The sequence below is a fragment of the Oratosquilla oratoria genome, chromosome 23 (assembly GCF_046742065.1).
Source record: "Oratosquilla oratoria isolate Oo_2021 chromosome 23, ASM4674206v1, whole genome shotgun sequence".
In the NCBI taxonomy this organism is placed as follows: domain Eukaryota; kingdom Metazoa; phylum Arthropoda; class Malacostraca; order Stomatopoda; family Squillidae; genus Oratosquilla; species Oratosquilla oratoria.
Window position 1 is genome coordinate 59670373 of NC_134799.1, and position 22413 is coordinate 59692785.

Sequence of the window (22413 nt, forward strand, 5' to 3'; positions counted from 1 at the left end):
AAGAAATGTGTGCACTGACTCGAAAAAAAATCAATTTGCAGTAACACAAAATACATTTCACAAGTAGGTAAAATTATACTGTCAACCTCTCAGTCGACCATGACCATTTATTGTCACGTGAATTCTTACTTGATCATAGTCACATAAAGGTCCAACAGCACTACCCCGTGTACTTTACGGGCAGTGTGTCGCCTAGAAGATATAAGTACTGAATTGAATACTATACAACCTGAAGACGAGGAGGACCTCCAATTACAACGCGAAACTCCTCACAAAAGACTACAAACTGGAAAGTTTGATGGAAGAACGAATTGTGACCTGCAGATGGGGTTTGGAAAAGGCGATGGAAATGGAGCAAGGGAAACATCAATCAATCAATCCAGTGCCCCCAGATCTCTCTTACAGATCTTTCCCCCCAAGGTAATCGGTAACGGCAATCGGGCGGGTCATTCAAAGAAGTAACACTGTGTTATTGTCTAGGAATTGTTTGGTGGGGGCATAGTAGGATGGGGTGGCACAACATCGCGAATCTGAAGAAATGACCGCGAAGCTGAAGAAATGACCGCAATCAGACAAATCAAAGCCGGACAATACCCTCACCTGACCCTACCCAATAACGCGCACACTTTTCTGTTATAACCAAACATCCCCTTACGAATGGGAATAATATTCATTAATAATAATAATAATAATAATAATAATAATAATAATAATAATAATAATAACAATGATAATAATAACAATAATAATAATAATAATAATAATAACTAATAATAATAACGATGATAATAACAATGATGATAATGATAATAATGATAATAATAATTATAACTATAATGATAATAATAATGATAATAATGATAACCATGATTAACAATAATAATAATAACAATAATTAATAATGATAACAATAATGGTAAGAGGAAGACGAAGAATACGAGCAATAATGATCATAACAATAACATAGACTGCAATGCAACACATGACAGTATCGAACTTTTATGTACTACAGAAATATGAAGGACCAGGATTTTGTCCATACCCACGAATACTGGGGGTTACGACAACTGGCCGCGGGAAACTGGCCGCTATGTGCACATAGAAGTACCTAACTTAACCTATTTTACTAGCAGCTGATCGGAGGGCATGAGCCATCTGTCAAGTTAAAGAAATACAGACAAGCAGATGAAAGAAAGCAATTGTCAGAACATTTGAGAGTCGAAATGAAGTTGAATATCTTTTCATAGATTTCTACAGTGGCAATCTTGTTTTTTAATTAATAAAGACACTTAAATCATTTTTACTAATAATACTTTTTACCAATAATAATTTTACTAGCAATAATAATTTTACTACTAACAAAGATTTTGGCATATGCATATTTTATCTTCTTATTCCAATAAAGTACTTCATCAAGAAAATTTAATAACTTTTTATCACAATTTTATAGATTTAAAAAAAAAAAATCTATTTAGAGGCCAGTTTCCCACTACCAGTTGTCCCATTCCCAGAAAACTGAACTTATCTTCATCCCATTTCAACAATAAGGAGGCGAACAATTACAGTAATGCAAATTACATTGGATCAACCACACAAATCATAGATTTCTACAGTGGCAATCTTGTTTTTTAATTAATAAAGACACTTAAATCATTTTTACTAATAATACTTTTTACCAATAATAATTTTACTAGCAATAATAATTTTACTACTAACAAAGATTTTGGCATATGCATATTTTATCTTCTTATTCCAATAAAGTACTTCATCAAGAAAATTTAATAACTTTTTATCACAATTTTATAGATTTAAAAAAAAAAAAATCTATTTAGAGGCCAGTTTCCCACTACCAGTTGTCCCATTCCCAGAAAACTGAACTTATCTTCATCCCATTTCAACAATAAGGAGGCGAACAATTACAGTAATGCAAATTACATTGGATCAACCACACAAATCGTCTCTAAAAGATCACGAATGCATCTTCAAAATCGTTCCATCAAGCAACATATGAAAACTATCCACAATATGGATAGGCCTACCATCAGACAAATAGCCGAGTCGACAAAATCCATTACAATCTCCATAAAAAGCATATTAACATTTTCTGACAACACGCTGAAACAAGCCACGGAATTCTCTTTCCTTGTGCCAAACATTTCACAGAATTCCATACGAGTTCTAATCCTCAGATTCCTCACTACAATCAGTAACTTTCTTTCGTACAGTAGTATACACAACTGAATGTATCAATAGTCGAGGTCTGCTCCATACACCTTTAAAAGAAAAGCTAAAAAATTAGGGAATTCAATAAGGTAAATCAAACAGATTATGCCTTTACGAAAATAGGTTTCCCAATTACTCACAGGTCAGAAAAAATAAAAATAAATAAATAAATCTATTTATGGCAATAACTCCGGAGATGTTGCCAATCAGCGAGTCTAACTTATCTCCGACCCGCCGAAACCGAAGTTACGCTCGCTTGTCAAGCCTCCTAGGGACAAAAACGTTATATAGTATTATGAACGTGCAACAAACACGTATATGCCTTGTATAACTTTTATGTGTTTGCATGCAAATACTCACCAAACAATGCAACATTTCTATATACATATTATGAAGATTAACCATGACACTCGAGTTTACTTTGAGGAAGCAATGTGGAGTAAGATCTTGGGTGGTAAGATTGGGAGGCGCGAGGAAGACAAACGTGAGAAACTTATGATCTTCAGGATCAATTATTTCGAGTACCTTTGAGAATTTTACTCAAGATGGTGAGAAATTATTTTCATCTCCGATTAGTGAAAGTTCTATTACAATGTGCAGCACCGGCGCCAAGGTAGCTATTTTGGTCAGCACTAGACTACAATATGATTTCACCCCCTCCCTACCCAACTTCTCCCCGCTATGTATTAATAATAAAACACAACAGAGCTTTACTCAACACAGCTATCATCAACCTTGGCCACTTTTCCATTTGTTATTAAGATTTCGTGTTATTAGTTGGGCAGAGAAATTTTGTCCAGACTTTGCGTGGCGATAAGATTAGTTCTCTAGGCGATCGTCTGGTCTGCCTAGCTAACAGTTGCACCGGCTCTGCTCATTGTAAGAAAATAGATTAAATTATCTTTATTAATACCTCAAAGAACACTGTCCTTCATGGAAGCTCTAAGGATTCTGTTCTGACAAACGCCAGGTAATTCTGTTTAGTTCTGAGAAACCTAATGAGAATATAAACAAAGGCTGCAGAAATCTGCAAGTTGTCTTTGGTAGACAGTTCTTAGAAGAAAAGCATCCAGGGGAAGGAAAGGGAAATTCTTTTCATAGTAATTTTGTTAACAGGGGCAGGATTATTCCACAAAAAGAAGGAAAAAAAAGGGGGGGGTAACTGAAAATGGTGACGTGAGGAGGAGAAAACACGTTTCCGTGAAATTTGGTAAGGTTAGTTACACATGAATTACGCACATAGACGTGACCACACCCGTGAGGAAAAATATCACTTCATCCACACTCAAAAGCACACACGAAATCGCGTGCATAAGTTTCTGTAGAACGCCGATTGCTACACCCAGTCAACCAAAAGTGGCCTGTTTATCTACAAGTGTAGAACTGTCCCAATGTCACACGAAGGTACACAACTTGGCCTGCGGCAGCATGCACGGCCCATACATGCTTGCACAAGCCAACTTGACGAAGCCAGATCCGAAAGAGGCGCAGGTCATGCGAACGATTTGAGGTGTTTCCAAGACATAAATCATAACAAATACCCAGTTCATTTTTTATTATTTGGCTATCACATTTAAGTACCATTAAAGATCAAGTTGGTACTTTGAACCCGTTTAAACACCAGCAAAATCCTGACTTACATTTGATAGATATTTTCAAATCATTAGATGGTCAGAAACGCGCTGACCGTTACTCTGGGGTGGATGGAGAGAAGCAAAAAATACCTCAGCCCTTGAGACCTCTGCCTGTTGTGCTATGCCATATATATATATATATATATATATATATATATTATATATATATATATATATATATATATATATATATATATATATATATATATATCATCACGAAACTACACAGCGCACTCAACACGATGCCTCTATTCTAATTTCTAAAAATCTAATGGAGTCTTGGGGTCCCTTGTTGGGGAGGAGACTAAACATCTTTAAATTGTCTTTGGGTGATGATCCCGGAGAGAAACTTGATGCTTCCTTAAACTTTATTCCTGCAAGAGTCGCGGCCTACACAGATTTTCCCCAACATCATTAAATCTTCAAACCCTATTTTCCTTACTTACTGAAACCCAGTTGTCTGCTATATTGTAGACAGCAATATGCATTCTATTTTTCCAATTCCTCTTCGAACTTCCGAACTGATGCTGACCGTTGCACGAAAATGGGAAACGTGTTCCCGAGCTTGCCATTTTCAAAATTTTGACCATCTGCCTTCGAACATATTTTGAATATTCTTCTCAATACCTCTGTAATCTCTATATCTTGCTTTACTCCAAAGACTATCCAGATATTCTAGACTTTTTAACTTCATGAGTGAAAAAGATTCCACACCACTCATGTTTTTCTGAATTCTCTGCATCAAGAGTTCAATGTGCGCCACTAGCTGCTTAGCCCATCATTTACTGATCCGGACAGTGAACTTGATATGAAAAATTCTGTCCGAAATTATCCGGAACAGCTAGTCCAACACCCTACCCGTATTTCTGACCGTCTTAGAGATAGACCCAACATTTTCTACCGTAATAGTCATCTTCCTACTTATTCATTTAAACATTTCTCTTCAACGGATAATCTTTGACGATAATTTTGCTTGACACATCTATTGCCTCAACACCCGCCCCCCCCTCTCTACCTTAATAGTCATCTTTCTACTTATTTAAACATTTCTCTTCTACGGATAATCTTCGACGATAATTTTGTTTGACACATCTATTGCCTCAACATCCCCCACCCTCTCGCGGAGACACCTTAAGCACCCTGGGCCTGATGAGGAATGTATTTCTTTGATTTTCTGTGGAATGATCACTGTTTATGTACTCGTGATAACTCAGTGACCGCAGGAAGTATCACGGAAGAGATTCCGCGTATAAATGCAAACTTCCACATAATCTCAACCTAAATCTACAGCCCCTCATTTACCACACTTATTCTCATAATATTCAAGATATGGACAAGGTAGCGTATTCTTAAAACTCCATATAATCGTTAACTTCAGCCTGGAATCGTGAAAAATCCATCCTTTACTAAAGCAAACATTTTTATATCAACCAGAAGAGTCTAAAGCTTGCCTCTTCTATCACTTCATGATATTTCTGACACCTAGCCAGCAACTTCCATCAAATTTCACATCTTTGTTTATACCTCACCTCCTTTGCCGTGTTGTTTAATCTTTCTTGGAGGAATTTTATTTATTTTTTAACTCTCATTAGAAACTATATTTTGGAAAATTGAGCAATTTCTCAAAGTCCATGTTAGAGGAAATCTCTAATCATATAGAAATTATGCTACTTTTTTGTACTGCAACTGCCCCTCCGTTAGGCTGTAACACCCCTTCTTAATACTGTCTTGTACCACTTCTTTGAGTATATATTTCCCTTTTCGCCTTTACCCTGTGGTAGGGGGAAGAAAAAACACTACCACCGAGTCTTCCCACTCAGGGCGCAAAGGCGGCTTTAATGGCACGGAGTGTGGGACTAGGCATCCTGCTCTCTGTATCCCTATGGGTATATTCCTGTGAGATGTCAAGGCATAAGAGGCATAAGAACCCTAAGCTTTGGATCTTTTAATGTGTGTGTGGGTGTGGTACAGATGAGAGCAAAAGGGAAGAGATAGTTTAAATGTTTATGAGAAAGAAGATGGTGTGTTGGCATTGAGTGAAACTAAATTGAAAGGGAGGGGTGATTTTAAGAGATTGGAAGTGTAGTGGAGTGTCTGAAGGAAAGGACGAGGAAGGGAAGGGATGGCTCTATAAGTGAGGAGCTAGGTAAGAGTGGTGGAGTGGAAGGAGATTTCTTTAAGGGTAATGTGGATGAAGGTGAAACTGGGAGAGGAAATGTTATTCTTTGTAAGCGCATATGGATCTGGTAGTGAGAACAGCGTACAAGAGAGGTTTTTTGGACAGACTTAAATCAGTGCATTGAGATTTTTGGGAAGAATGTCAGTGTAGTGGTATTAGGAGATCTCAATGCTAAAGTAGGGGATGAACCAATAGATGGAGTTGTTGGGAGATGTGGAGTGGCTGGTAAAAATCATAGTGGAAAGTTAATGGTGATGTGTTTAGAAAAAAGAGTTGATGATAGCTAACACAATATTTAGGAGGAAAGTAAAGCATAAGTACAAATGGGAGAGGGTGGTGGATGGAAAAGTGGTTCATATGGTATTAATGGACTATGTACTGGTATCCAGGAAAAGGGTAAGGAGAGTTCTGGATGTCCATATTCTTAGGGGAGATAGTGGGGGAATATCAGATCATTTTTTAGTGGAAGGCAAGTTGAGAGTGGAGGATAGGTGGAGAAAGAGAAAAAGGGCGGAAGGTAGAGAGGAGCTTAATGTGAACTCTTTAAACGAGAAGGAAAAAAGACAGGAGTACAAGGAGAAGCTGAGAGAAATGTGAGAGGTGGTTAAGGATAGAGTAGAAATATGTGTGGAAGAGGAATGGGGGTATTTCAAGGAGGAAGTGACAAGGTGTGCAAAGATGGTGCGTGAAACAAGAAGAATAGGAGGGAATAGAAAGAAGGGTAGTGAGTGGTGGAATGATGAAGTGAAGAAGGTAGTAGAAAAGAAGCGAGCATTCAGGGACTGGTTGCTAAGTAGGATAAAAGAAAATTACGAGAGATATAAAGAAAAAAGAAGAGGAACAAAACAAAATATAAAGGACGCAAAAAGGATATATGTAAAACGGGGGGGAAACTATGACAGAAATTTTTTAAAGCAATAAAATGGTGAGGAAGTGAGTCAAGCAGAGAAGAAAATGTAAAAGTGTAAAAGGCACAGACAGATCTTAACGGAAGAGGAGGCGGTAAGGGGAAGATGGGCAGAGTATTTTAGAGAGCTGTTAAATGTGGGGGAGGATAGGGAGGGATTGGTGGTAACAGTGGGAGGTACCAAGAAAATGATGGTGATGGGAGAGGAAATGAAAGAGAAATAAGAAAGGATGAGAACAGGTAATGCACCTGGGTTAGATAGGTGTCATGCAGAGTGTCTGAAGGAGGAACAGTAATAGTGGGCTGGCTACTGAGGTTTATTGTGTGTCTAAGGGAGCGTAGAGTGCCGGAGGACTGGAGGAGTGCCTGTATAGTTCCACTTTACCAAGGAAAAAAGGACAAATATGAGTGCTGTAGTTTTAGATGGATAAGTTTGTTGATTGTAGTTGGGAAGGCTTATGGGAGGGTTTTAAGAGAACTGGGAGAGGAACAGAGGGAGTAATTGGTGAAGAACAGTGTGGGTTTAGGAAAGGCAGGGGTTTTGTGGATAATTTTTGTGGCGAGACAAATATATGAGAAAGCTAAAGGAAAAATGTGGGATTTTTTTTTTTCTTTTTTTTTTGGGGGGGGGAGAATTTATGGATTTGAAAAAGGCTTATGGCTGGGTAGACAGACAAGCACTGTGGGAGGTTTTGCAGATGTGATCGGAGGAAAGCTGTTAAGGGCAATCAAGAGTTTTTACGAGAGTAGGAGAGCCTGTGTTACAATGGGGAATGGAAAGAGTGTGTGGTTTGAAGTAAAAGTAGGACTGCGTTAGGAATGTATCATGTCACCATGGCTGTTCAATGTGTAAAAAGATGGGATGGTGCAGGAGGACTTGAGATGGTTAAAGAAAATGGAGAGAAAAGTGGGACGTGATCCAGTTGTTGTTTGCTGACGACACTGCGCTTGTAGCAGGGTCAACGAAGTAATTAAATGAGTTAGTGAAGGAGTTTGGGAAGGTATGCGATATGAGAGAGTTGAAGGTAAATGTGGGTAAAAGCAAGGTGATGAGATGTGTAAGGGTAGAGGATGACAGTGAGTTGGAAGAAAGTCTAAAAGGAGATAGGCTGGAAGTGGATACCTTTAGGTATTTGGGGTCACATGTGACAAGAAAGGGAGGAGTGGAGGTGGAGGTAAATTGTAGATTGAGAGAAGCAAATAAATGCCTTGGGGGATTAAAAAGTGTTATGAGAAATAGGCAACTGGGAATTGATGCAAAGAGGAGATTGTATGAAGAGGTGAGGCAGAGAGAATTTTTTTAAATGTGTTTAAGATGAAATATTTGAGAAGTATGGTTAGATTACAAGATTGGATAGAGTGAGAAACGAGGTGAGATGGAGAGCTGGAGTGAGATGGTAGATAGGGATGATGAAAGATTATTGGGATGGTTTGGACACATGAAAAGAATGAGTGATGAAAGATTACGAAAAGAGGTGTGGAAGGAGTGTAGGAATAAACTTGAGGGAACGACCGAGGATGAGATGGATTGATGGGGTGAAGGGGGCGTTTAGCAAGAGGGGAATGTCTGTTGAGCAAGGAAGGGAGGAGGCAGGAGACAGAGATAAGTGGAGAGTGGCTGTGTATAGGTGATACTGTTATGCAAGGAAAGGAGCGATGGGGTGTGATTATTTGTGAATATTTTGACGCAGCCCGAAGGGATAACTCTTTTTTTTTCTGCATTAGGGAACGGAAAAGGGGGGTCGCTGATTTAATGAAACTGCTATGCTGTGGATGTACTGTGTCTTGCTACATTGCTTCGGACCCAGGGCAGTGGGCGGGATAGAGGGATGACCCATCATTCATGAGCAGCTAAGATGAAATAGGGGAAAGGGTGGTGGATGGGAGTGGAATGGGTAGGAGTAGGTACGTTCCTATGACTTGGCCACCTCCCTTATAATGGGGAAAAGCTCATGGTATATAGATATATGTATGTATGCATATAATATATTATATATATATATATATATATGTGTGTGTGTGTGTGTGTGTGTGTGTGTGTGTGTGTGTGTGTGTGTGTGTGTGTGTGTGTATTTACCTAGTTGTATTTACCTAGTTGTATTTTACGGGAAGGGGAGCTATGCTCGTGAGGTCCCGTCTTCATATCTCATTTTATCTAAACTATTTTTAAATTCATGTATTGTTTTTGCACACACCACTTTCTCATCTAACTTGTTCCAACTGTCTATTGCTCTGTGAGGAAAGCTGTTATTTTTCAAATCTCTTCTATAGTTGTCTTTTTTTATTTTCTTTCCGTGTCCTCTTGTATTTCTGTCATCCCATTTTATCAGATTCTCTCTATCAGTAATTTCTATGCCTTTCATGATTCTGTAAATAGCTATCAAATCTCCTCTCTCTCTTCTTTGCTCTAGTGTCTGTAGTTTAAGTTTTTGTAGTCTCTCTTCATATGATAGTTTTGAGAGTGTTGGTGCCAGTTTAGTAATTGCTCTTTGTATCCTTTCAAGTTTTTTTATACATTTTTTTGTACTTGGTGACCATATCGTTGCTGCATATTCCAATCTTGGTCTTATCAGGGTGACTAGGATTTTCCTCACCATTTCTTCATCCAGGTATGTAAATGCCACTTTGATTGTTCTTATTAAATTATAAGTTTCTCCAAAAATCTTATTTATATGTTTCTCAGGTGACATATTATTCATAACAATGACTCCCAGGTCCCTCTCATTTTCTACTTTTTTTATTCCTTCTTCTCCCAAATTATATGATCCTGTTATTCTGTTTTTGCTTTTTCCAAATTCCATTATACTACACTTTTTTGTATTGAACTCCATCTCCCACTTCCTACTCCATTCTTGTACTTTATTTAGATCTCTCTGTAGTGATTCACAATCTTCTTCAGTTTTCACTCTTTTCAGTAATTTTGCATCATCTGCAAAGAAGCTCATATAGCTTTCAATTCCTTCATCCATATCATTAATATATATAGCAAACATTATTGGGGCCAGAACTGTTCCCTGCGGGACACCGCTTATTACTTCATTCCATTTTGAGTGCTGATCTCTTATCACTACTCGCATTTTTCTTTCTTGCAAAAAGTCTTCCATCCAATTTAGCAATTTACCTTGTATTCCTCCTTCATATTCTAATTTCTTAAGCAACTTCTTATGTGGTACTTTGTCAAAAGCTTTTTTTAGGTCTAGAAATGCACAATCAGCCCATCCATCTCTTTCTTGTATTATATCTATTAGCCTTGAATAGAAACATATTAAATTGGTGACGCATGATCGTCCTTGTCTGAATCCAAATTGCCTTGGATTTAGTACGTTGTTTTTTTCCAAGTATTTTACCCATCTACTTTTGATAATTCTTTCACATATTTTTGCTATTGTACTTGTTAGAGAGACTGGTCTATAGTTGGTAGGTTCTTCTTTATTTCCTCCTTTATATATAGGTACTATATTTGCTTTTTTCCAATCTTCTGGAACTTTTCCTTCTTTTAAGGACCTGCTTATTATGCTATGTATTTTGTCTGCCAGTTCATTCCTACATTCTTTCAGAATCCAGTTTGCTATTTCATCTGGCCCATGCGATTTTCTGACATCAAAATTACCCAAGTGTGTCAATATTTCATTCTTTGTTACTTCTATTTCTTCCATAGGGGGGACTTTTTCCTTCCACTCAATCTCTTCAGGTTGTATATTTTCCCTTGTAAACACTGATTTAAAATGTTTGTTCATAATTTCTGCCATTTCCATTTCCTCAGTGTATTCAACTCCTCCTTGTCTTAATTTCTCCAAGTCTTGTTTGTTTTTCAGTTTATTGTTTACAAATCTGTAGAATAGTTTTGGTTGATCTTTACACTTTTCTATAACATCTTTTTCATATTTTCTTTTTTCCTCTCTGCACTTTTGTACATATTCATTTCTATAACCAGTATATATTTTCCATTTTTCAGGTCTTCTGTCTTTTTTCCATCTGGTCCAGGCTTTGTCTCTTTTGTCTTTTAACTCCCTACAACTTTTGTTGTACCAGCATTTTACATATTCTTTTTCTTGTTTTTGTCTTGGGACATACTTTTCCACTCCTTTTTTGTAAATTTTTGTCAAAATATTCCATTTCTCTTCCACTGATGTTTCTTCTTTGTATATTTCTTCCCAGTTTTCTTGTTGGAAGAATTCTCTTATTTTATCAAAGTTTGTTTTTTCATACATCATTCTTCCTTTTCTATATTGTTCATTTCTTTTCATATATTTTTCTTCATTAAGTTCCAGTTCAATCAATATGTGGTCACTTTTACCTATTGGTGTTTTATATTCAATCTTGTCCACTATTCTAGGTTCAGATGTAATTATTAAGTCTAGCCTCGATGGTTCTTCTTCATTTCTATACCTAGTGTTCTCTTGTATCCATTGTGTCATTGAATGGTCAGTAATCATCTCAAGTAGAGCATTTCCCCATGAGTCATCACCACTCTTTACTGTCATTTCTTCCCAGCAGATTTCTTTGCAATTAAAGTCGCCCATCATAACTATTCTTCCTCCGTCTTCCATTATTTTAGTTAATGCTATCTTTGTGTCCTCTAACATACTTTTATATTCATTCTCCTTCCCATGAGGCTGTTTTCGGAGGCACATAGTTGATCACAAATTTTCTGCTCTTCTTATCTCTGTCTTCCACTTCTATCATAATCATCTCTACTGTATTCTTTCCATATATGACACCTTTCACGTTTATATCCTTCTTTGTCAGGAACATAACTCCACCCCCTTGTTTTTTCTCTCTGTTTCTAATCCAATAATTGTATGCATCATGTCCTACACTGTTGGGTGGTAGTGGGCCTTTTAATTTTGTTTCTACAATTCCCATTATGTCCGGTTCTTTTTCTTTCAAATAATCATTCAGCTCATTCAATCCTGTTATCAATCCATCTATATTTGTGTAAGACACTCTTAGTTTTCTGCCACTTCCATTGTGTTCTCTGTTTCCCTTATGTTTTTCTTTTGTATGTCGAACTTCCTTAGTTTCATGTTCACTACTCTCCAATAGAATCTCTCTTTCTCTGACTCCGTTCTGTTCTCGTTTTTTGCCTTAGCTTCAATTCTTTTCTGCTTTTCTGCCTCTCTTTCCTCCTTATTCATTTCTCTTTTTATCCATACCTTTTTATATTGATCATTTGTTGCTAGTTTCCCTGTTTTGGATAGAATTTTCTCTGCCGTTGTTTGTGACCTGAATTTAATCTTAATTGGTCTGGTCTTGTCTGTACTATATTTTCCGAGTCTGAATTTTTCCTCAATTTCCTTTATAATTTCTGGTTCATCTTCCTGGACTAATTTTAATAAACTGCTTACTCTTTCATTTTCCTCCTTTGATTCTTGCGGTTCTATCTGGGTTATGTTTCTCTTCCATTCCTAATATAATTATACATTTCTTTTTGTCAGCTAATTCTCTTACTATATTCTCCTTCTGTCTCATCACTTTAATAACTGAGTCTTCATTATGTTCTTTCAATTGCTGTTTGACTATGTCAGTGAATGAAACCTTATTCCCTTCTTGAGTTATTCTCCAATTTTTAGCTTCTGTAGCTATTGTTTCTCACTGTTTTCATTACTATTCTTCTTCAATTTCTCATTCTCCTCCTTTACATTTCCTAACTGTCTTTTTAGGTCCTCTATTTCTTCAGTTAAGTTTCTGTTAGCCTTCTCTAGTTGTTCCAATCTTTCAATTCTTTGGAGAATGGAGCCTACATTACCTAACTTACGTTCCAAGTCCTCGATCACCTTATCAACTCTCTCCTCTAGTCTTATCAGTCTGGGGGGGGTTTGTGTCCCCCCCACTCTCTTTAAATCCCTTGAAAATGTTCTCGTCACTTTCTACTGTATTTCTCCTCTCTATACTTCTAATCTTTACATTTTTATTTGCCATTTCGTCATCCGGTGGTCGTTTCATGTTGACCTTCCGCCCGTCTGCCTGGGCCAAGTCCTCCACATCCTCATTACCTTCCATTTCCCCAGTAATCCCTCCCCCTCTCCTCTTTCCTTACTTTCCCTCTACCTCACGAGCAATTCCCCCCCCCTGCAAATACAAAAAGGCACTTCTCTTTGCGTTGGTATCCACAATCTGCACTTTTCTTCAGAGCGTTCGTCAAGCCGTCCGTTCGTTGAAAGTGTGTGTGTGTGTGTGTGTGTGTGTGTGTGTGTGTGTGTGTGTGTGTGTGTGTGTATTTACCTAGTTGTATTTACCTAGTTGTATTTTACGGGAAGGGGAGCTATGCTCGTGAGGTCCCGTCTTCATATCTCATTTTATCTAAACTATTTTTAAATTCATGTATTGTTTTTGCACACACCACTTTCTCATCTAACTTGTTCCAACTGTCTATTGCTCTGTGAGGAAAGCTGTTCTTTTTCAAATCTCTTCTATAGTTGTCTTTTTTTATTTTCTTTCCGTGTCCTCTTGTATTTCTGTCATCCCATTTTATCAGATTCTCTCTATCAGTAATTTCTATGCCTTTCATGATTCTGTAAATAGCTATCAAATCTCCTCTCTCTCTTCTTTGCTCTAGTGTCTGTAGTTTAAGTTTTTGTAGTCTCTCTTCATATGATAGTTTTGAGAGTGTTGGTGCCAGTTTAGTAATTGCTCTTTGTATTCTTTCAAGTTTTTTTATACATTTTTTTGTACTTGGTGACCATATCGTTGCTGCATATTCCAATCTTGGTCTTATCAGGGTGACTAGGATTTTCCTCACCATTTCTTCATCCAGGTATGTAAATGCCACTTTGATTGTTCTTATTAAATTATAAGTTTCTCCAAAAATCTTATTTATATGTTTCTCAGGTGACATATTATTCATAACAATGACTCCCAGGTCCTTCTCATTTTCTACTTTTTTTATTCCTTCTTCTCCCAAATTATATGATCCTGCTATTCTGTTTTTGCTTTTTCCAAATTCCATTATACTACACTTTTTTGTATTGAACTCCATCTCCCACTTCCTACTCCATTCTTGTACTTTATTTAGATCCCTCTGTAGTGATTCACAATCTTCTTCAGTTTTCACTCTTTTCAGTAGTTTTGCATCATCTGCAAAGAAGCTCATATAGCTTTCAATTCCTTCATCCATATCATTAATATATATAGCAAACATTATTGGGGCCAGAACTGTTCCCTGCGGGACACCGCTTATTACTTCATTCCATTTTGAGTGCTGATCTCTTATCACTACTCTCATTTTTCTTTCTTGCAAAAAGTCTTCCATCCAATTTAGCAATTTACCTTGTATTCCTCCTTCATATTCTAATTTCTTAAGCAACTTCTTATGTGGTACTTTGTCAAAAGCTTTTTTTAGGTCTAGAAATGCACAATCAGCCCATCCATCTCTTTCTTGTATTATATCTATTAGCCTTGAATAGAAACATATTAAATTGGTGACGCATGACCGTCCTTGTCTGAATCCAAATTGCCTTGGATTTAGTACGTTGTTTTTTTCCAAGTATTTTACCCATCTACTTTTGATAATTCTTTCACATATTTTTGCTATTGTACTTGTTAGAGAGACTGGTCTATAATTGGTAGGTTCTTCTTTATTTCCTCCTTTATATATAGGTACTATATTTGCTTTTTTCCAATCTTCTGGAACTTTTCCTTCTTTTAAGGACCTGCTTATTATGCTATGTATTTTGTCTGCCAGTTCATTCCTGCATTCTTTCAGAATCCAGTTTGCTATTTCATCTGGCCCATGCGATTTTCTGACATCAAAATTACCCAAGTGTGTCAATATTTCATTCTTTGTTACTTCTATTTCTTCCATAGGGGGGACTTTTTCTTTCCACTCAATCTCTTCAGGTTGTATATTTTCCCTTGTAAACACTGATTTAAAATGTTTGTTCATAATTTCTGCCATTTCCATTTCCTCAGTGTATTCAACTCCTCCTTGTCTCAATTTCTCCAAGTCTTGTTTGTTTTTCAGTTTATTGTTTACAAATCTGTAGAATAGTTTTGGTTGATCTTTACACTTTTCTATAACATCTTTTTCATATTTTCTTTTTTTCTCTCTGCACTTTTGTACATATTCATTTCTATAACCAGTATATATTTTCCATTTTTCAGGTCTTCTGTCTTTTTTCCATCTGGTCCAGGCTTTGTCTCTTTTGTCTTTTAACTCCCTACAACTTTTGTTGTACCAGCATTTTACATATTCTTTTTCTTGTTTTTGTCTTGGGACATACTTTTCCACTCCTTTTGTAAAATTTTGTCAAAATACTCCATTTCTCTTCCACTGATGTTTCTTCTTTGTATATTTCTTCCCAATTTTCTTGTTGGAAGAATTCTCTTATTTTATCAAAGTTTGTTTTTTCATACATCATTCTTCCTTTTCTATATTGTTCATTTCTTTTCATATATTTTTCTTCATTAAGTTCCAGTTCAATCAATATGTGGTCACTTTTACCTATTGGTGTTTTATATTCAATCTTGTCCACTATTCTAGGTTCAGATGTAATTATTAAGTCTAGCCTCGATGGTTCTTCTTCATTTCTATACCTAGTGTTCTCTTGTATCCATTGTGTCATTGAATGGTCAGTAATCATCTCAAGTAGAGCATTTCCCCATGAGTCATCACCACTCTTTGCTGTCATTTCTTCCCAGCAGATTTCTTTGCAATTAAAGTCGCCCATCATAACTATTCTTCCTCCGTCTTCCATTATTTTAGTTAATGCTATCTTTGTGTCCTCTAACATACTTTTATATTCACTCTCCTCCCATGAGGCTGTTTTCGGAGGCACATAATTGATCACAAATTTTCTGCTCTTCTTATCTCGGTCTTCCACTTCTATCATAATCATCTCTACTGTATTCTTTCCATATATGACACCTTTCACGTTTATATCCTTCTTAGTCAGGAACATAACTCCACCCCCTTGTTTTTTCTCTCTGTTTCTAATCCAATAATTGTATGCATCATGTCCTACACTGTTGGGTGGTAGTGGGCCTTTTAATTTTGTTTCTACAATTCCCATTATGTCCGGTTCTTTTTCTTTCAAATAATCATTCAGCTCATTCAATCCTGTTATTAATCCATCTATATTTGTGTAAGACACTCTTAGTTTTCTGCCACTTCCATTGTGTTCTCTGTTTCCCTTATGTTTTTCTTTTGTATGTCGAACTTCCTTAGTTTCATGTTCACTACTCTCCAATAGAATCTCTCTTTCTCTGACTCCGTTCTTTCCTCGTTTTTTGCCTTAGCTTCCAGTCTTTTCTGCTTTTCTTCCTCTCTTTCCTCCTTATTCATTTCTCTTTTTATCCATACCTTTTTATATTGATCATTTGTTGCTAGTTTCCCTGTCTTGGATAGAATTTTCTCTGCCGTTGTTTGTGACCTGAATTTAATCTTAATTGGTCTGGTCTTGTCTGTGCTATACTTTCCGAGTCTAAATTTCTCTTCGATTTGTTTCATAATTTCTGGTTCATCTTCCTGAACTGATTCTAATAAACTGCTTACCCTTTCATTTTCCTCCTTGATTCTTGTGGTTCTATCTGTGTTGTGTTTCTCTTCCATTCCTAATATAATTATACATTTCTTCTTGTCTGCTAAATCTCTTACTATATTCTCCTTTTGTCTCATCACTTTAATAACTGAGTCTTCAGTATGTTCTTTCAATTGCTGTTTGACTATGTCAGTGAATGAAACCTTATTCCCTTCTTGAGTTATTCTCCAATTTTTAGCTTCTGTAGCTATTTTCTCACTGTTTTCATTACTATTCTTCTTCAATTCCTCATTCTCCCCCTTTACCTCTCTTAACTGTCTTTTTAGGTCTTCTATTTCATCAGTTAAGTTTTTATTCGCCTTTTCCAGTTCTTACAATCTTTCAATTCTTTGTATAATGTAGCCTAAATTACCTAACTTACGTTCCAAGTCTTCGATCACATTATCAACTATCTCATCTAGTCTTTTCAGTCTGGGGTGGGTTGTGTCCCCCCCACACTCTTTAAATCCCTTGAACATATTCTCATCACTTTCTACTATATTGCTCCTATCTATACTTCTAATCTTCACATTTTTATTTGCCATTTCATCATCCGGTGGTCGTTTCATGTTGACCTTCCGCCCGTCTGCCTGGGCCATTTCCTCCACCTCCTCATTACCTTCCATTTCCCCAGTAATCCCTCCCCCTCTCCTCTTTCCTTACTTTCCCACTACCTCACGAGCAATTCCCCCCCCCCTGCAAATACAAAAAGGCACTTCTCTTTGCGTTGGTATCCACAATCTGCACTTTTCTTCAGAGCGTTCGTCAAGCCGTCCGTTCGTTGAAAGTGTGTGTGTGTGTGTGTGTGTGTGTGTGTGTGTGTGTGTGTGTGTGTGTGTGTGTGTGTGTGTGTGTGTGTGTGTGTGTGTTCTCTTGTGTGTGTTCTCTTGGGAACACCCATATTTTTCTTGTAAAATTGATAGCTCTAGTCTGCAGAGATGTAGAATAGGCAAAAACGGAATATTATGCAAAAGTAACCTGTAGCATATACCATACAACGTGTCTCTGAGTAGATTAGGTTGGAGTAGGTTAGGTACACACCTCGCAAACACATCCATCATATACTTGGTAGTTTGATCTGCATGCTCATTATCCACATTCCAACTTCATCTGATACCCCGATTTTGTCTATTACAGTGTATCGGTATGGGTATGTTGCTATGAAAAAAAGGAAACACCTCAAACTCAAGTTTCGCAATTCCAACTTCCTTTTTTCGCTTTAGCCTCCTCCTTCAGTGCCTCCTACCGATCCCAGTCCAGTGAAATGTCGTCATGGAACGTAGAGGTGGAGGCGTCCTGGGGAATGTCGGCCTGTACTCCGGTTTCCTTTAAGGCCGGATCTTTGCGGTCCTCAGATGACCCTTGGGACTTATTCTTGTGGCCCTCAGAGGTGGAGTTTTGTGTCTCTGGTTGCACTGCTGAGGTCTTGGGTCGTTCAACTCCAGAAAGTTCTTGGTCGAACTTCCCGTCGCCGTCCTTTTGTTGCAGGTCTGAGTCCCTGGGTCGTTCAACTTGTGTTTCCTTGGATCGGGGCAGCTCGTCTTCTTGTGTCTTCGGCGTTTCTGGGTCACTACGTGGTTCTAGACCTTCTGTTTCCTCCCCGGGCGTCTTTTGCTGATCCGTTTGTGTTTCTGGTGTCTTTGTTGGTTCAAATTTCGCTTCTTCTTCTTTAGTTTGCATTTCTGATGTTCTGTTGGCATCGGTCTTGGTTTCAGAAGGCGCCTCAGGATCATCCGACGCAACACCGGATTTCGATTGTCGTCTACCAAGCCTCTCTTTGTTCCTATCAGCCAACTTCTTGCTATAGTTACTGTAAGTCAAAGTGGATCAGCTGCTGGTGGGAAGGATGCGAGATTTAGTTAAAGTAACCATCTAACATGTATTAATGATCCCAAAGAATGTGTCTCATCAACAGTTAGACTGGTCGCCTAAAAGAGGCAGCAGTTGTAACTGCGACATATCTGGCAAATTTGGCTGAAAACACAAGAGTAATGACCCAGCAGAGTGCCTACAACAAAAAGTATGAGGTAGATTTTTTTCAGAAGTGAAGCTGCTTTATATATAGCGCTTCTGTCATTACACTTCTCTTCATGTGAGATCTGCCAACTCCACTGAGAAGTTCAAGATATCACTTTTAGGAGGTACCACATCTCACCACAAGAGAATATTAATAGCCTGAACTTTTTTTATCAGATCTAATTCGGTTCTGCAACGCAATGGGCAATAAAACCTTAACTCCCACCCCAACTCCCCAGGAAAACAAACCTGGTCACTTCAACCTTAGTGAAGAGATTCTCATCTGAGCCATGGGCAAGTCTGGATATGAACCTTACGATTTCACTGAGAATAAATACATTTGACCATCTGCAAAGCTAAAGAATTATGCACCACACAACAGGTGAACGCAAAGGCACATGGAATAGCAACTCTTCAAGTATTTCTTACCATTTCTTCCATGAGCATGACTAATTTACTGAAAGAAAAATCCTTAACACCTACCAAAAGCATTGGCATGCAGCTGCAATACAAGAAAACAATCACCTTTATCTTACACACATACACACACACACACACACACACACACACACACACATATATATATATATATATATATATATATATATATATATATGTGTTGAGACATTGTGACAAGTTGAAAAAGGTGGAAAAAAGAGAGTCACGGGTTTCGTTCCGAGTCTATTCCTGATCGGTCTCGCTTGTAGCTTCAACATTCCTCTTGAAGAAGCTACTTTTTTAAACCGGTCACGAATAAACTCGGAACGAGACCCGTGACTCTTTTTTCCACCTTTTCCTTATATAATTTATATATATATATATATATATATATATATATATATATATATATATTTATATATATATTCAATATATATATATATAAATATATATATATTTACATATATAATTCTCTTTATATATTTTTATATATCTTTATATATATATATATATATATATATATACAGTTACACATCGGCTCACGTCTTTTCCAATTACACCATTTCCGTACATAAGTCAGTTTTCAAAAATATCAAAAATATAATTTCGAGTTATGGCGGTTAACTCAGGCTTAAGTCGCTACATTACGTAATGTTAAAATGTAAAAACACTAAAAGAACTGTAAAACGTATAAAATCGCATTTAAATGTCAAAAAATGCATCATAAATATTGTATTGTATCATGGCATTTAATAATCTAAAAACAAATATGAATAATAACATACTACTTAGTTTCATTATCTGTCAATAAGGGGCTTTAGTGATTCTCGGTATTTCGCTTTCAGTTTGAATTCAAACGAGTATACATTTACGTTTGTACTGTACTGTTAACAATTTTTCAATAACTTCGCACGCAACCACCGCCGACTACTCTACCATAGGGTTTCCAACCCCAAGCCACCTCCCCTGCCGTCTTTGACATACCCTCTCCCATACCGTCGGTGGTAGCAGTAGCCGAGTGATCCCGTTCTCCCTCAGGCCCCTCCCCAGGCCACCCCTCCTCCCATGACAAAGGAGAGCACGAAGGAATTCATGACCACCATGGCTGCTGCCATGATGAAGTGAATAGGGGTGACTGACTCTGACGCAAGTGTTCATGATGAAGGTTGTACAAGATCTGTACGACCAGCTGACACTCCTAGCGGCCCCGAGGACATCCCCCACCTCCTCACGGTCTACAGCGAGAAAAAGTGCGAGCTCGAAGTTCAAGTTCACGGCCGTGGAAGGCGGTACTCCTTACCACCCTTCCATCACAATACATATAGTCTTATAAAAGGAATGCCAGTGTGTGGCAGCCCTTCTAGAAGTGGTCGGTAGTCAGTCTGCAATTGTGGTGTTTCTGGATCTGGAAAAAGTATTCGAGTTAGCAAGTGCTTCTGTTATTCTTGCATCCTTGTCTGCGTCCAAAGCACACGCCTGACCTGGGTTGCAGACTGCCTAACAGACAGGGTAGCAAGAGTGCGATTCCAGGGACACCTATCCCTATACCACAGATTGGAAAATGGAATCCCTCTTCAACGTGCTCATGGAAGATCTGGCTCTCCTTGATCTAGGGGAGGATGATTGCCTCCTCTATTATGCAGACGACCTCACGTTAGTGGTCACTGGGGGCAGGTGCCTACTTCAAATGGCTCAGAGGTCACTCAATCGCCTCTCCTTGTGAAAGATCGAGACTGAACATATCCACACAGACTCAAAGAGTGTTGCGGACATCCCCCGGTCCGGAAAGACAACGGATGACATCTACTTAACGACATCAATTCAGTACTCGCTGCACCTTTTGGACCAGCATGAGAGGTTTGTAACATTTCACTGGATCCCCAGTCACATCGGGATTCCAGGGTACACTATTATGGATGCTGCTGCCAAGGCAGCGACGAGGTTCAGCAAAATCACACTGCCCCTATTACCCACGATCATACAGATCAACGGCGTCACCATCAAGAAGGCCAAATTAATGGCCAGGACCAACCACAGCAGCAAACCTCATACTTCGGAATCAGCGCTGTGGTACTACCTCGTCACTAGGTACAAAGCAGTCCACCTACCTCTTGGTAGAAGGGCGGAATATAACATCCACAGGATCTGCCTAGCATATCGTTATGGGTGGCAAGTGCTACGTGCGGAAAGACAATCACGAACGATGCAAAATTTGTGGAGCCGAGATGCAACAGCCCCTCAACTACTACCCACTAGAGTGTAGAGCCACGGCCATTCTTCACCTAGGACTCAGCCCACCACTCACCGTCTCCCCTTCCGAGGCAACCCTTAGCTTCTTTGGGGCACATCCTCCACCTGGTACCACCTGCTGTTGAGGGGTAGCCCCCCTCCCAGAGATGAGGACATCCGCTGCAAATGATAATGTCATTGTGTCTACAAAAGTCTACACAGCCTCCGAAAGAAGCGGCTAGTCCACAACTAGAATCGTCAGCCCAGAGCAGTGATTCCCAGCAACGCAGTCTCAAGACAAAACTCAACACATCACCGCACAAAAATCCAATCAAGTCACAAGAACGTCCTGTGCAACCCATCGAAGTCCAGTATCAATCATACCCAATGCATGGGCTTCAAGACTTCAATCAAACCCCCGGAATCCAACCCAGATTCAGAAAAATCGAGGCAACTGCCCACAAGACTTTATTCAGCCCCGTGCACCTACTTCGGGTTCACCAGCTACCTTCCCACGACCCTACGCAACATTTGCTCAAGGCAGAGCCGTCCGGCACGCAACTTCACCAAATGCATCGTGCACCCCCTCCGTAAGTAATACTACTTAAAATGTTAATCATTCCCCTACTTATAGAACGAAGCCACGTGACTCCAATAGGTCATGAAAGGCCCAAGCTCAGCGCGCTGATTTCAGGGTCAGCCGTTCTAAAAGACTTCATTCAGCGCACCTCCCAGTGAGCAACATATCCTACACTACACACCACCCCTCCGCAACCGTCCCCTCCAAGTGACGATTGCACCTCTACCCACTCCAGCTTCACAACCGACGTCGCCAGCCTTCGTGAGTATCAAATAACATACACTTACTACTTTCCTTTAAAATTTCTAGCTCTTCACGTATGGAGCCTGACGAGAACCCACCCTCCACCCCTTTCCACCGCCGTGACCCACGGCAAGGACCAGAAACTTCGCGTCGGTTGAGTGTAGCCGATAGGAATGGCCTGGTGGCAGACGGTGGTCCTCGACACCATACGAAGAGAGACCGCCCGTACACGACTAAAACCGCCAGTGTAACCTTCCACGAGATTACACGACTGGCGGCAGACTAGTGTCCTCGACGCCGCCTGAGGGTTATTTGAGGACACAATATTTTCATTATATTACTATCTTCAATTGGATTACTATACATTTTTGTCTTGACAGACACCCATGGCAGACAATATAATACAAGAAATGAAAAGCCACACAGTTATCATCACTATATGTGCA

The 22413-nt window shown here is 38.7% G+C and overlaps 1 protein-coding gene across 2 annotated transcripts in view; it reads right to left on the reverse strand.

Annotated features, from left to right (window-relative positions):
• LOC143038133 (uncharacterized) overlaps positions 1 to 22413 on the reverse strand; it is a 100046-nt gene that overhangs the window by 8293 nt on the left and 69340 nt on the right. The window contains exon 8 of one of the 2 annotated variants that reach the window (XM_076207135.1): positions 17708 to 18271. The exons of the other annotated variant lie outside the window; for it this stretch is intronic. Coding sequence (XP_076063250.1) covers positions 17708 to 18271 — 564 coding nt within the window. The remainder of the gene's footprint in view (positions 1 to 17707; positions 18272 to 22413) is intronic. 2 annotated transcript variants of the gene reach the window in all.